Source organism: Astyanax mexicanus, chromosome 25 (assembly GCF_023375975.1).
Source record: "Astyanax mexicanus isolate ESR-SI-001 chromosome 25, AstMex3_surface, whole genome shotgun sequence".
NCBI classification, from domain to species: Eukaryota; Metazoa; Chordata; class Actinopteri; order Characiformes; family Acestrorhamphidae; genus Astyanax; species Astyanax mexicanus.
The window spans coordinates 26,595,382-26,611,546 of NC_064432.1; the positions used below are offsets into that span (position 1 = coordinate 26,595,382).

At 40.3% G+C, this 16,165-nt stretch overlaps 1 protein-coding gene across 4 annotated transcripts in view; it reads right to left on the reverse strand.

Annotated features, from left to right (window-relative positions):
• The window catches only part of slit1a (slit homolog 1a (Drosophila)), a 148,104-nt gene extending 141,019 nt beyond the window's left edge, over window positions 1-7,085 (reverse strand). For all 4 annotated transcript variants that reach the window (XM_049472119.1, XM_049472118.1, XM_022682113.2 and 1 more), the window contains exon 1: window positions 6,068-7,085. In XM_049472119.1, coding sequence (XP_049328076.1) covers window positions 6,068-6,285 — 218 coding nt within the window. In that variant the 5' untranslated portion in view covers window positions 6,286-7,085. The remainder of the gene's footprint in view (window positions 1-6,067) is intronic.
• Window positions 7,086-16,165: the final 9,080 nt, after the last annotated feature.

Below are 16,165 nucleotides of genomic sequence, written 5' to 3' on the forward strand. Positions count from 1 at the left end.
ATGGATAAAACCTAGTCCTAGGCTAGAAAATACAGTCAGGATTAATAAAATCACTAAAGTCTAAAGATTGTGCTGAAAATTTTATTTATTTTAGAAGATTATGTTTTTCTTGGACAAGGTAACTTTAGTCTAGGACTTGTTTCAATTAATTCAGGACTTGTTTTTTATGTCCTGGACTAGGCTCTCCTTATCCAGTACAAGGTTCTTTTAGTCCAGAACGAGATAACTTCAGTCCAAAACTAGGTTTAATTAATTTAGGACTTGTTTCTTTTTGTTCAGAACTAGGTCCTCCTCATCCAGGATAAGGATCTTTTTGTCCAGGATGAGGTTACTTTTGTTAATTTCTAGGTTTTTCTCATCAGGGACATGGTTCCTATTTTCCAGAACTAGGTGACTTTTGTTCAGAACAAGGTTCTAATCCTCCACGACAACCTAGTCCTGGGAAAAAGGAACCTGAATGAGAAAAACGTAGTTCTTGAAAAAAGTACAAAACGTCAAGGTACCTTTTCTCGAGGAGTTGGTTCTCATCATCCAGGTTCCCTTTGATCAGGTCCTGGAGAAAATGTACCGTGTCCAGGATGAGAAAAACTTAGTCCTAAACAAAAGGTATTTTGTCCTGGAGAAAATGTACCTTGTCCTGGATAAAAATACCTTAGTCCTAAACATAACATACTTTGTCCTGGACAAAAAGAACCTAGTCCTGAACAAAATATATATTGTTCTCAACCCGGACATGGTACCTTTTCTCCAGGAATAGGTTCTTATCATCCAAGAATAGGTTCCTTTAGTCCAGGACTATGTTCAGTATGCCTAGGACTAAGCAAGGTCTCTATTGTTCAGCAGAATATACCTTTTGTCCAGGACTATGCAAGGTAATTTCCTCGAATTAGGACAAATTAGGACGATTGCCACAAAGCCACAAAGCCTCTTCCCATGTTCACCTTAAACAGCTTCCCCCCACCCTCTCCAAACAGCTGTACTCTGCTCTCAAAAAGCCCTCAGGAGAACCGAGAATCAATAAACAATCGGTGGAAAGCGAGCAAGGACGCTTGGCCGGCGTGCAGAATACTCGAGCGGCCCGTGGAAGACTACACAGCATGAGCGGTCCCATGCCCCGAGTTCAGCCATCCCGCTACAAAGAGAATCCTGAATCAGATGGCTCGCTCTCGACACATCCGACTGCGTTTGATCTCGGCAGTGCGGCATCCTAAGCGTATATAAATAGATGCATTAGCACAAATAAAATAGAAGGGGATAGATCTGTTGGGCATCTGCTTTCAGAGGAACACGGTTAGTGGAGCATGGGGGGGGGGGGGGAGAGGGAGCTTGAAGGTAAAAAGGCAAAAAGGTAAAAAGCAGAGTAGATGGCAGCATATTGAGCGAGTTACAGAAAAAGCATGGACATGTTAAACATTCTGCAAGAATCATCAACGATCAACGTGGGTAGGCCTGTCACAATCATTTTTTGCGAACAATAGGTTGTCCATGAATTTATCGCGATAAAAACAAAAATGTTGGCATGTTTAGACCACTAAAATATCATATCATATAACAAAGGAATTAACCCTTTAAAGACAATAAACTTTCCTGTTTCCTATTCCTGTTCACGCACCTAATTTTGGAACTGCACCTAATTTTGTGAAGTGCAGAGGCAGGGGAACCGTGGGTGCAGCCCCGGTCTGTCCCAGCTGGACCATGTTGGACCAGCATAAAGACCTAAAAAGGCCTCAGGCAACACAAACCTAAAAGCAACTAGAGCTGCACTGGGCCGTTATTATTTGTTTCTTTACGTTATGTTTTGGGTGTGATAGATGGCAGTTTTTTGCTAATAAAGTTATTTTTGAGTTTTGAGTTAATTCACTCCCTGTATCTGTGTCTCTCTGTGATTCATGTCTACAGTCCCACAGTTATTAGAAAATATGTAATAAGTGCATTTTGTAAGTGCAAACACAGTGGGACTATATCACGATTATTACAATGATTGAAGTCGATAATGTAGAGATTGTGACGGGTCTAAACGTGGTTTAAAATGATTAAAACGTTGAGGGCTTTGTGAGGCATGTTTTGTGAGCAGTCAGGGGGTTTCACTCATTGTCTATGAAGTGTATTATACGTATTTTTTCGCAGGCCTTGCGCACAGCAGGTTAATAGGGAGAGAAACCTTGTTGGGGGAGGGAATGCGATTATTTCTGCAGCCCGTGACCATTAAAGAACGCCAGTCAAAAGGTCAGGTCTGATCGAAACCCTCTTTGACAAGTGCAAATGGGATTCCACGCCACCAGCAGAAGCAGAAACAGCAGAAACGGCAGCAGCGGCGGTGGCAGCAGCACCTCCATGGCCACCCCCACCACACACATGCGAATGTTTGCGGAAGCTTGTCAGCGTGGATAAGGCTTATCTGGGGCTACCTGCCGAGGAGGACTGGCTTCTTGCTGTAAAGCTTCTCGCGACAGGAAGTCTACAGCAGTCCAGAATCGCGGAGCCTCAATGTCCTTGCCGGTTAAGGCTGAGAGGGTCCGGCACTGTCCTGCTGTGGAGCTGCACAGCTGGGGGCGAATTCCCCCTCTTTTCTGAGCTTCCCTACCACCTCCTTCTTTCTTTCTTTCTTTCTTTCTTTTGACTTCTGGAATTGTAGTAGCTACAGTTTAGTTAGGTTTCTTAAGAGAAACAGTTCCTGAAACAGTTCCTGAAACAGTTCCTGAAACAGGGCCTGCACTGTGTGTATTTATGGAAGCACTGGACTGAAGTATTTTCCTCTCTAAGCATGATGTGAGTCAGGAAGTCCCATCACCCTACAAATCACAAGCAATTCACAGGAATCTCTCTCTCTCTTTCTCTCGTCTGGAATGTTTTGGAACGTTTGGGAATGTTCCCTTCATATATTTACTGCACTGCACTTGCACTGCACTTGAATCACACTCAGCAAAGCACGTTAATTACTGCTTCCACCACAGACGTACGTAAGCGCTGTTAAACATTCCGCTGTTAAACTCCCTCTCATAAAAGTGCCAAAAAAGACCAAAAGACCAAAACCAACAGTGCTAAGAGCACTTCTTCTTTTATTCCAGGGTTCATCTGCAAACTCTTGTCCAAGGGATGCACAGGAAACGTACGGAAAAAAAACAAAAAAGCAATTACGGCAACACTCGAGGCATCAACCATTTGTCACACAATTCGGAGCGAACCACCGGGGACTTGCGTGTGGCGTATTTGACTTGAGCAATCACCTTGAAAAATGACCCCACATAATGGGCCAGTAGGAAGGGAATATTTCTCCCGTTAAGTAATCTATCCATAGAGACCGGCTCACTTCTACATGACCTACACGTGCAGAAGAAGTACTTCAAGAAGCGAAACGAAACGAATCAAAATCAAAGAATCAGGCTTGGAAAAAAACGAAGGCTGCTTTGCGCTGCACAAGTTCCCACAAACTAGAAACAAAAAAAAAAAAAAACTGGAGAGCGCCTGACGTCCTCTGTGTGAAGGTGTTCTTAGAAATTAATTTCAAAATGCATGAAATATGCAGAACCCATGCAACCCCCTCCTCCAAACGCCTCCTCCAACCATCTCTCTGAAGGAGACGGGACTGACACACGCTACCTCCCTGGCATGTTTAATTCATTGGAGATATTCTAAAACCTAAAATAGAACCATCTATCTATTCTCCAACCTTTTTTTTCTCTTACCCAAGTCCTCGGAATTGATTGTGATTGCGAGATGAATATTTCAAAGAATTACAAGAAGAAGGAGGAGGAAAAAAGAGAAAGAGAAAATAAGAGAGAGCGAGAGCAAGGCTAAAGTCCGAAGTGGGCTGGTGATTACTTTCGCCCTTCTTTCAAGCGGTCGCTGATTAGACAGAGTTTAACTCTATAAAACCCAAAAACAACAAAGTCTGGAGGGCGACCACCTAACCAGTTCAATCCATTGTTAGGTCTTTACAGCACATGCTAATGACAGGGCTCCCACACTACAGCGCCGGCAGCGTGGGTATACAAACACACACACAGGCACACATATGCATACGAGTAGGTATGCAAATTACAGACACATGTGTATTGCATGCAAGCATCTGCTTTATCTGCTTTATTTGCTTTAGCCTCTGGTAGCATGCACTTGCACATCTTCCCCTACAGAGCCTGCCGGGAGTCATTCATTCTTCATTCATTGTTGTGAAAATTTTACTCTTAAAAAAAAAAGGCATATCAACCACCCTAATCCACTGTGCAAGATCTGGCTGATTATATTAATATATAGTGCTTTTCAAAAGCACTGCAAGTATGTAGTTGTGCAAGCAACCTGCGAGAAGATCATCATGCAAAAGCATGCATCTACTAAAAGCATCCTTTTAGGTCACTTTTTTAACCATAGTTGATTAGTTAAGCTCTTTTATACATGTTGTCTCTAACACTAAATAATAAAAGTTTAATGTGTGCAGGATCTAAGTTTCTAGGCCTAAGAAAAGAGAACCTGCAAGAAGATCATCATGCAAAAGCATGCACTTAATAAGAGCATCCTTTTATGCCATTTTTTAAACCTTATTTAATTAGTTAAGCTATTTAATATGTGCATGTTTCTAACCTTAAATAAATTTTAAAGTGTGCACCATCTAGAACCTAGGGTTTAGAAGGAGAACCTGCAAGAAGATCATCATGCAAAAACATGCATCTACTAAGAGCATCCTTTTATGACATTTTTATGACATTAGTTGATTAGTTAAGCTATTTAATATGTGCAGTTTTCTAACCCTAAATAACAAACATCTAAGGTTCTAGACTTAAAAAAGGAGAACCTGCGAGAAGATCAAGATCAAGCAAAAGCATGCACCTTATAAGAGCATCCTTTTTAATGCCATTTTTTAACCTTATTCGATTAGTTAAGCTCTTTAATATGTGCATGTTTCTAACCCTAAAGTGTAAAAGATCTAGGATTCCAGGCTTTAGAATGAGAAGCTGCAAGAAGATAATCATGCAAAAGCATGCACCTACTAAAAGCATCCTTTAAGGTCATTTTTTTTAACCTTAGTTGATTAGTTGCAATCTTTCATAAGTGCAGTTTTCTAAACCTAAATAATACAAAGTTTAATGTGTGCAACATCTAAATTTCCAGGCTTTAGAAGGAGAAACTGCAAGATGATCATTGTGCAAAACATGCACCTAATGTATCCAGCAACTTTTGACCATTTTGGTCACTTTTTCAGCCACCAACTATAGTTGATTAGTTAAGCTCTTTAATATGTGCAGTTTTTTAACCCTACATAAAAAGATGAGTGCAAGATCAGGAGTTTTAGGGCTTAGGAGCAGGAGAACCTGAAAAACGTGCACCTAAAACTAAATGCATCCAGCACCTTTTGACCTTTTCGGTCACTTTTTCAACCATCAACCATAGCTGATTAGTTGAGAGCTTTCATATGTACATACATTTTAATGTTGCACGATCTAGAACCTAGGTTTTAGAAGCAGGACAACCCAAATAAACGTGCACCTTTAACTAAATGCATCCAGCACCTTTGGACGTTTTTAGTCACTTTTTCAAGAGTTGTGTGGTTTAGAAGAAGGAGAACCTAAAAAACATGCACCGAAATCCTTTTTCAACCATCAACATTAGTTAATAAGTTAAGATCTTTAATATGTGCACTAAATATATTTTAAAGTGTGCATGATCTAGAACCTAGGGTTTAGAAGGAGAACCTGCAAGAAGGTCACATGCACCTATAAGTATCCAGCACCTTTTGACCACTTTGGTCACTTTTTCAACCATCAACCTTAACTCTAAATAAATATTAAAGTGTGCACCATCTATAGGGTTACAGGTTTTAGAAGCAGGAGAACCCGAATAAACGTGCACCTAAAACTAAATGCATCCAGCACCTTTAGACCTTTTGGGTCAGGTTTGACTTTTTTGCAGTTTTTGCAGTTGCAAACCTGCTATTTCAGGTGCTACGTTTCTAAGTACACAAGTACAGGAAAGTGTGTGTCCTGAAGAAAAGTGAGCAAAAAGAAGGGTGTCCAGCCGTGACCCTTAACTGGTTTTAAACTCTAGAAACGCGAGGAACGAAAGGTTTACTCACAGCCTCTCCGTGTTCCTGGGTATATTCCTGGGAACGGTCTTGAGCCCCAGTCCGTGGCAGTCCACCGTGGTGCCGCTGCAGGTGCACAGCGCAGGACATGCGCTGGAACCACCGAAGACGACGGCGCTGAGAAGCATCATCAGCAGTAGCGGTGGTGGTGCCCACTTCCAGCCTCCGGAGTAGCTTCCCCTGATCCCTGTGATCCCGGTGATCCCCATGATCCTCACGAGTGGTGACGGCGCCCCTCGCCTTTCTCTTTCTTTCTTCCTTTCTTTATCCGGTGCGTCTTCTTTCTTCTGCCTTTTTCTTCTTTATCTTTTCTCCTTTCCTTGCTCCTCCCAAACCTCGGACAAAGCCGGCAGACACTCTTTACAAGTAGTGCTTCTTTTTCTTCTTCTGCTTCCCCAGTTGTCTCCTTCTTGTCTTCTTCTGCTTCTACTATGTCCAGCAGAAGTCTTCCCAGGTCCAGTCGCTGCACAGCCTGGACAGATGATGGACAGATCTTGAAAGGTATGGGACGGGAATAAGTGTGGTTGGTGTCCTTTTAGGAAGGGGGACGAGGGAATGGACACTTAGTTTGAATGGTCTTTTTCCAGGCTAGTCCTAGTCTTTTCCTCCTGTTCTTCTCCTCAGGGTTAGTGGACAGGAGTGTGTCCTCTACAGCAGTCGCTCTGGACTTCCTAAAGAAAACTCTCTCTCCTTCTGTCTCTCTCTCTCTCTCTCTCTCTCTCTCTCTCTGTCTCTCTTTCGTCCCTTTCTCTTTCTCAGTGTCTCTCGCCCAGCCACACTCTCTCTGCCTTCCCTCTCTTTGTAGAGTCTCCGAGTTTGCGCCTCTCGCTCTCTTTTTCTCTCTCTTTCTCTTGGCGTCTGGTTCCCTCCCTCTTCGCTCCTCTACTGACTGCCTACCGGGAGGAACAGGGGGAATGGCAAAGAGAGAGAGAGAAAAAAAAAAGAAAAAACACACCACACACACTCTCTCTTTTACACACACACACATATACACACACAGCAGTCATCCATCACAAGGATCTACAAATAGCAGCCCCCAGGCTCCTCCCACCTCCCTTCACCTCCCCTCCCTTACACCCACTACCCCTCCCCCTTCCCCAAACGTACCTCCCAACACACACACCCCTTACACACACACACACACATACACACCCCCCTCAGAACCCTGCCTGAACCCACCATACCACCACCACCACCTCCTACCCCCCACCGTCGCCCTCCACCAACCACCCCCCCACCCCTCCACCCTCCACTACAGTCCTTCAGGCGTCCGATCAACTCAGAGACCAACTCTCAGACCGGACCAGCCGGACCCGCTAAACCCCCTCCAACACCACCACATACACCACCTTCCCCTCCACCTACTACAATACTGGGTACAATACACGATACATGTGTTAATAAAAAGAGAAACACTGTATCCCTTTATTTGCACGGTCCGTTGCAAATGCTTTCTTGATGCTCAACTAAACGTCTATTAAATGCATCTGTCAAAATTCAAGTCTAAGCTGAAAGTAAATGATTCTCTATTGAATGCACACATTTTAGGGTTATGTTTAAAGATAAAAACAAGGTTTGGGTTAGATTTAGGGTTTAGGATAAGATTAGGGTTAGTGTTAGGTTTAGGGTTACAGAATTAGGTTTAGTTTCAGGGTTAGATTTAAAGTTTAGGGTAAGGCTAGAGTTAGTGTTAGATTTAGGTTTTAGGGTTAGATTTAAGGTTTAAGATAAGGTTAGGTTTAGACTTGGGTTTAGGGTTAGTTTCAGGGTTAGATTTAAGGTTTAGGATAAGGTTAGGATATGGTTTAGGTTAGGTTTAGATTTCAGGATAAGGATAAATTTAGTTAGAGCTAGGTTTAGGGTTAGTTTGAGGTTAGATTTCAAGTTTAGGATAAGGTTTAGGTTGGGTTAAGGGTTAGGGTTAGATTTCAAGTTTAGGATAAGGTATGAGTTAGGGATAGATTGAAGGTTTTAGGATAAGGTTTGAGTTAGGGATAGATTGAAGGTTTAGGATAAGAATAGGGTTAGAGTTCTATTAAAAAGTTAGGATAATTTTAGGGTTAGATTTAAGCTTTAGGTTAAGGTTTGCATTATGGTTACGTTTTAAGGGTAATTTGAGGTTAAAATGAAAGGTTTATGGTTACCATTATGGTTAGATTAAAGGTTTTGGATAAGGTTATGGTTAGGGTTAGATTTAAGGTTTAGGAAAAGGTTAGGGCATTTTAGTACCATAGTTACATGCTGTTGTCTTTTTTAAGAGAATGGAACTCATGCTGTAGAGGGTTAATCTCAGGACTACACTAACCCTGAGTCACCGTGTCTTTAGCCTTTAACCCCTGAAGGCCTGAAGGACGGCTCATGCTTCACATTCCTCCACCTCAGATGACTTAAACGACACAGGCGACGTGTTCGGTTTCATCGCGGCCGGAAGAATAATAAATAAGAGACATTCGAGATTTAGCCAAATTTGTGATTAATGATTTCCTGAAGATATTTTCCTGAAATGTAATCCAATCGCATTAGTGTGACGTCACAGATTTACCGTTTACACCCTCTGTGTTTATATATCAAACCCCCCCCCCCACCACCAATTCCACCCCAACACCCGGAGAGGGCCAGGCGCGATCATCTGATGAAGATGGGGGGAGGAATGTTGCGGGGGGGTTTGGTTATATAAAGCAAACACTGAGCTTTTGTAGAAGCTGGGAGGTGGAGGAGGTGGAGGAGGTGAAGGTGGAGTTGTGGTAGCAAAGGTATGAAGAATGTGTGGAATTACAACCATTTTTCTACAAAGCCGCCTCATTTCAGGGGCTCAGAAATAATTAGACAAAGAAACTCAAAAGCCATTTCATATCAGAAATATGTGGATTTGCCCCCCCCCCCCCCAAAAAAAAATACAGCAGAAAAAGCAGGAGCTGTTTAAAAAAAACTTTTATTTTGAAAGCACGCCTAATTCTGCACCCCGGCCATGAAAAGCACCTCCTCTCGAGAGCACATTTCCAATTAAAGTTTTTTTTTTTTTTTTTAATCAGGAAGACGTAGGTGCACACTCCCGAGAAGGGGTGCTTTTTCTAATCTACATATTTTAGGGTTGGGTTTAGGATAAGGTTTGAGTTGGGGTTAGATTTTTAATTTAGGATAAGAATATGGTTAGATTTAAGGTGTAGAATAAGGTTAAGTTTAGATTTTAGGTTTAGGATAAGGTCAGAGTTGGATTTAAGGTTTAGAATAAGGTTAGGGCATTGTAGTACAATTATGCAAATAATTTATGGACCCAATGGGGAAGATGAATGGCTTTATATGGTGGTAAAATCTACCATGTATCTAAACGATACAGCAACTAGAATATACACTTTAGTTAGCAATTTGAATAATTAACGTAAAGGAGTTAAAGAATTTGGAGTGAAAGTTCAATGTGTGCACTTTTTCATGAAATGCCACCATAAAATGTTGAAAATAAGAAATAGAAATAAGACCTAACAGGTTTACGATAGAGAAGGTGTGGTGGTGTTGGTAATAGATGTCTCCTAAAAATGTTTAAAATTAGGTATTAAAGATATTTTAAATGGTAAATATTAAATAAACGTACGTGCTCTTTAATCGAGTGACTATACGCTATACGAGTCTGGTGGCTACAGAGCAGGTATGGAGAATGTGTGAAAAATGTGTGGTAAAAACTTATAGACAAAAAGAGAAAAGGAGAAAAAGAGAAATAGAGAAAAAGAGAGAAAACAGAGCCTCGGAAAGCCTCAGAAGTATCATATCAGTTGTCTGGCAGCGAGAACACAGTGGTGACCTGAGACGCTGGAAGTAAATGAGCCAGCAGTTGAAAGATTGCAGTTTTATGGCTCTAATGGAAGCATTTATTTTGTGTTTTAAAGCGTAATGGTGCTCTAATACTTCAGTAACAGCTTTTTCTGCAGTTTAATAGTGTCGCCTCAGAGACGATCCAGAGGAAAAAAATACACCAGATATAACGCACTGTTCAAATAATCAAACACGAAGCCGCCGGCGCGGCTCTACCAAAGAGAAAACAGCTATAAAATCCTAAACGAACGGCCCGAACGCGCCTGACCCCAGTCCACAACACGGAAACGACCGATCCGTCCGTGTCGAAACAAAAAGATGTAAAATTAACAAAAGACAAAAAGAAAAACACACATTAATCAGAGGAACTGAGCAGCTAGATCCTTTCAGATCCCACTGTAAACATTACCGAGCAGAAAGAACCTTACTGGTTGTACGGTGTTGCTATGGTGTTTTAGGTGGTAGCAATGGTTCTGGTAAGCTGTTGATAGTAACACTTTAGCAACCATCTAAGTGGCTGCTAAGCAGTCGCCAGGTGGTCGTTATTGTAAGTTGTTGCTAGGTGGTAGCTACAGTGTTGCTACGTGGTTGAAGGTGTTGCTATGTGGACTCCCAGGGGATTGCTATGTGGCTGCTAAGCAGTTGCCAGGTGTTTGTTATGGTTTTGTTAACTTGTTGCTACGTGGTTGTATGGTATTGCTACGTGGACTACAAGCAGATTGGTATGTGGCCGCGAAGCAGTTTCCAGGTGTTTGTTGTGTTTTCGGTACGTTGTAGCTCAGTGGTAGCTATGGTGATGCTTTGTGGCCTACTTTGTGATTGTTATGTAATTGCTTGTAAGTTGTTGCTATGTGGTTGCTATGGTGTTATGTGGTTTTATGATGTTGCTATGGTAGCTCATGAGATTGTCATGATGTTAAGTAGCTTCTAGGTGCAACTGTTAGGAGGTTGCTGTGGTATCTCAGGTGATTGCTTTCATTTTGGTAGGTTGTTGCAAGGCAGTTGCCATGGTGTTGGTGTGGTATTCTATGTAGTTCTTATGGTTTCAGTAAACTGTACCTTGGTTGTTGCCATTGTGTTACTAAGTGGCTGCTAAGCAGTTGCTAGGTAGTTGCTATGGTATTCCAGATGGTTGTTATGGTTTCAATAAGTTGTTGCTATGTGATTGTATGGCTTTGCAGTGGACTCCCAGGGGATTGCTATGTTGTGGATAAGTAGTTGCAAGCTGGTTGCAATAGTGTTACTAAGTGGCTGCTAAGCAGTTGCTAGGTGGTTGTTATGGTGTACCAGGTGATGGTTAAGATTGTCGCGAGGTTGTAGCTATGTATTCCACGTATCCCACAGGTCAGTAAATAAGATAAAGCATGAAAGATAGTGAAGGAATGATAAAATAATTTACTAATTCAGTGTAGAATCACTAACCACACAATTACACAATTACAGCCACATACTTCACATTTCTACTGTAACCAGGTTCTTAACACGACCATTAATCACCAGATAAACCTCCAAACCGCTCAGTTTAAGTCCTGAAATTAGACAGTAAAGTCCAGTCCGTATCAGAAGGTCATCTGAGACCAGCTTGAGGCCCCCCAGGGCCAAAAATCCAAAACCCCACTGCAGTGCTGCAGTTTCCCTCCGCTAAACGCATTCCTACAGAGCCAATCATCTGGCAGCGCAGTAAAGCATGCGACTGCGGCTAACACATCGTACCCTCCCGACCACGGTTACGCTATATATACACCATCACCACAGCTATTCCCAGCGCACCAGTGTAAAACACCAGCGTTACAGAGCTCATATCATCAAAAATCCATTCAGACGTGAAAATAACTGTGTAATGTAGCGCGCAAACATGCTGCATTCATTTAGCTTTACAGCTAAACAGCAAAAACATTCATTTTTAACATTCCTGCAGTTGTAATGTCTTAAATCTTCTTAACCTTCAATAAAAAAAAATCAATGTTAAAAAAAAAAAACTGGTCCAATCAATAAATACAATATGAAAAAATAAATTGTCAGATTCACATTACGGAGTTTCATATTACATCAACGCTTTTTGCAGGACATCAACTATATTCAGGGTACAGATAAGTTAAAAGTTAAATGCAGAATAGCCAAAACAGCTGATTTGCATATACAGCACTGTTTAAAGCTGCAAAAGCTTTACGTCCCAGCTAGGTGGTTCCTGTGTTACCCAAGGTGGTTGCTTTGCTTTAAGGTTTTGCTATTTCATTGTTGCATTATATATTATTATATATGAGCTCCACGATCACCATGCAGGGTGGACAGTCTGTGTTAAGGAACAGAGTTGCTGGTGGTGTTGCTGAGTGGTTGCTAAGCAGTTGCTGAGTAGTTTAGTTGCTGTGGTATCCGAGGTGGTTGCTGAGGCGTTGCTGAGCAGTTGCTGTGGTGTCCAAGATGGTTACTGTGGCGTTGCTGAGTGGTTGCTGAGCAGTTGCTCAGTAGTTGCTGTGGTATCCAGGGTGGTTACTGTGGTGTTGCGAACTAATTGCTAGGTTGTTGCAATGTTTCACCTCTCCACCTCTTCTAAAAAGTATGAGCCCCATCATTCCAGAGAACACAGATCCACAGCTCAATGCTAATTAATAACTAATAATAAAAGTTTTAAAATTGACTGTGTAAAAATGAACGAATATTTTTGGTGCTTTAACCCAAAGAACCAGCAGAATCAGCAGATTTTAGCCCCTTGCTGAGTGACGACTGAGGGCAGTGTTCAGTAAGTGTGAGGGTTAAGAAGCTGTCAGACTGAGAGGCTGAAGAATCAGAGGAAGTTCAGGCAGACGGAGGAAAAACACCAACCAGAAACCGTCCTCACCGCTCTCCGGACTCCGACACTCTGAACTGAGATCCTGCAGAATCCAGATTTAGCCTCGCTGAGGGAAAACCGGCTCTTCTGGGTGTCTGAGAGACGGACGCTGTGCAGCGCGGCGCTACAACGCCAAGAACTCAATAACCAAAACAGCGTATAATCATACCCCTCACCATTCCTCACCATTCCTCACCATTCCTCACCTCCAACCAGCCAACAACCCCACGACCAGCCAGAGACCCAACAACACCAACACAACTACAGGGTTCAGGTGATGAGTCTGGGGAAGAGTTTGGGGATGAGTTTGTGATGGGTTTGGGGATGTGTTTGGGATGAGAAGAGAAGAGTTTGGGATGGGTTGAGGGATGAGTCTGGGGATGTGTTTGGGATTAGTCTAGAGAAGAGTTTGGGGATGATTTTGGGATGGGTTGAGGGATGAGTCTGGGGATGTGTTTGGGATTAGTCTAGAGAAGAGTTTGGGGATGAGTTTGTGATGGGTCTGGGGATGTGTTTGGGATTAGTCTAGAGAAGAGTTTGGGGATGAGTTTGTGATGGGTCTGGGGATGTGTTTGGGATTAGTCTAGAGAAGAGTTTGGGGATGAGTTTGTGATGGGTCTGGGGATGTGTTTGAGATTAGTCTAGAGAAGAGTTTGGGGATGATTTTGGGATGGGTTCAGAGATGAGTCTGGGGATGTGTTTGGGAATGAATCTGGAGAAGAGTTCCGGGGATGGGTTTGGGGAAGAGTTCTGGTGAGTTGTATCTGGGATGAGTTTGGGAGAGTTCGGGTGATTTGGGGGATAATTTTGCAGATTGGTTTGGGGTCAAATGTGCAGATCGTTTTTGCGATTAATTTAGGGATAAGTTTAGTGGATGAGTGCACTTTTAAAAACTTCTTTAATTTATGACCAAAAAAAATTCTGCAAAACGTCTTAAAATAAATCTTCACGCTGACTTCCACTGCGTGTCTAGGAGATTTCTTCAACTTCCGTTTTTTTGGGGGATACAACCTTTGTTGATTTATAAATGTTATATATGAATTATATATATATTTTACTATGTGATATAGATCATATTTCTGTATGGGATGAATGGTGGTTTGAGTGAGGGGTGGAACTGGTTTTATATGGGATGTAAACTGTATGGGTTAAAAAAAACAGAATCAAACCTGGACACTGGATGAGCGAATTCTGCATTCTCTTCTGCACTGCTGCCCCCTGTGGTGAATAATAAAAAAACAGCACCATGTGTTTAAATAGCAAAGAGCCTAAATCACAATAATAACGTCCCATAATAATACAAAAAAAAAAAAAAAACATGTTTTAAAAAAAAAAAGCATTGTTTTTTTTATGATGTCACAACAACCAACACGTCATTTTTTAAAGGGGGATTGTTCTGAGCAGTCATTATATTGATTTTTTTAGATTGAGTTTTATTATTTAATTAATAAATCATATCATGGTCCTTAAAATCCAAATTATAGTCTAAAAATGATAAAGTTTATCTAGGATTCAACTTCATTCAATTTAAGGCATAAAGAGAGCCTATTTAGGACACCCCCCCCCCCCCCCCCCCCAACCACAAGATAAAATTTATTTTATTTTATTTTTTCAGTCCAGGAACCTGGAATCAACTTGATAATTAAGATTACTAAAAAAAAAATTAACTATTTATGGCATTTTTTAGCACCTAAACCACTAAATAACACAACTATTCCTGAATAACCCATTCACTTCATATAGACAATAATCCAGAAAATGATTTTCCAACGTTTAAAATGAGCCAATAATGATGAGTTTCTTCATGAGAAATCCTGAGAAACTCTGCATGATTTATGTTAAATGGAGTCATTATGCCACCTACTGTCTGTACATTCCCACAGACCGTCAACCACCATTTACTTATTAACCCCTTCAGAACCTGTGTTTAATACAATGGATATTATTATGAATTTTTGCATTGAACACAGATTGACCTGTTATCCAACAAAATAGACATTTATCAGCCAATCAAACAGCAGTTTAGCCATTAACTTAGATAAACTTACATAAAAGCTATACAGAATTGAATTTTAAACAAATAAGTTTAATAAATTGCTATGGACATAAAAAAAGGCAAACAATGCATATTAAATGTATTTATTTATTAAGTTAATCTTTATTTTTAAAGTGCATTGCATACATCATAATTTTTTTCATCAGGTCTGAAAGGGTTAAATATATATATATATATATATATATATATATATGTATATATATATATATATATATATATATATATATATATATATATATATATTATATATATATATAGTTTTATCAAATTGAAAACCTCTGGAATATAATCAAGAGGAAGATGGATGATCACAAACCATCAAACCACCAAACTGAACTGCTTGAATTTTTACACCAGGAGTAAAGCAGCATAAAGTTATCCAAAAGCAGTGTGTAAGACTGGTGGAGGAGAACATGATGCCAAGATGCATGAAATTAAAACTGTGATTAAAAACCAACCAGGGTTATTCCACCAAATATTGATTATTTCTGAACTCTTAAAACTTTATGAATATGAACTTGTTTTCTTTGCATTATTTGAGGTCTGAAAGTTCTGCATCTTTTTTGTTATTTCAGTCATTTCTCATTTTCTGTAAATAATTGCTCTAAATGAGAATATTTTTATTTTGAATTTGGGAGAAATGTTGTCTGTAGTTTATAGAATAAAACAACAATGTTCATTTTACTCAAATATAAACGTATAAATAGCAAAATCAGAGAAACTGATTCAGAAACTGAATTTATATTTTATATATATATATATATATATATATATATATATATATATATTCACTATTCACTGTATACCTGTAACTCTACCTCTTCACTACTTTACTTTAACTGATGCTCTCAAACACTTTATTAAGAGACAAGAAATTCAAGTAATTAACTCTTGATGAGTTCAGCACAGCTGTTAACTGAAAGCCTGAATTCCAGGTGACTCTACCTCAAAAAGAAACGTATATTTTTTTGTTTACTAAATAGTTTTGTATATTTTTCTTATTATATTATAGTATTAAACCACAATACAGAACATTTTAAAATCATGATAAAAACGAATTTTTATCTGGTACTTTACACATACTGTGATCCCATGACTTGGTAGTGATGTTCCAGAAGATACTGCAGAGGTCAGAGGTCTTGTGGAGTTCACACCTTGATGGATCATGGCTGTTCTGTTGGTACAGGTGAGGCCTAGACAGTGGTTTTAATGTTTTGGCTGTTTGTTTGGTGTGGTTGTACCTTTTTTACTATCTGTAAACAACCAAACAGGCTTCCATTCATGTATACAATATCTGAGTGCTATTTAAAACTGACTTTTAGTGCTTTTAACTATGCAGTTAGCTACTTTTAGCTTAGCATAGTTAGCTAATGTTTACATTTACAAACACTCACAT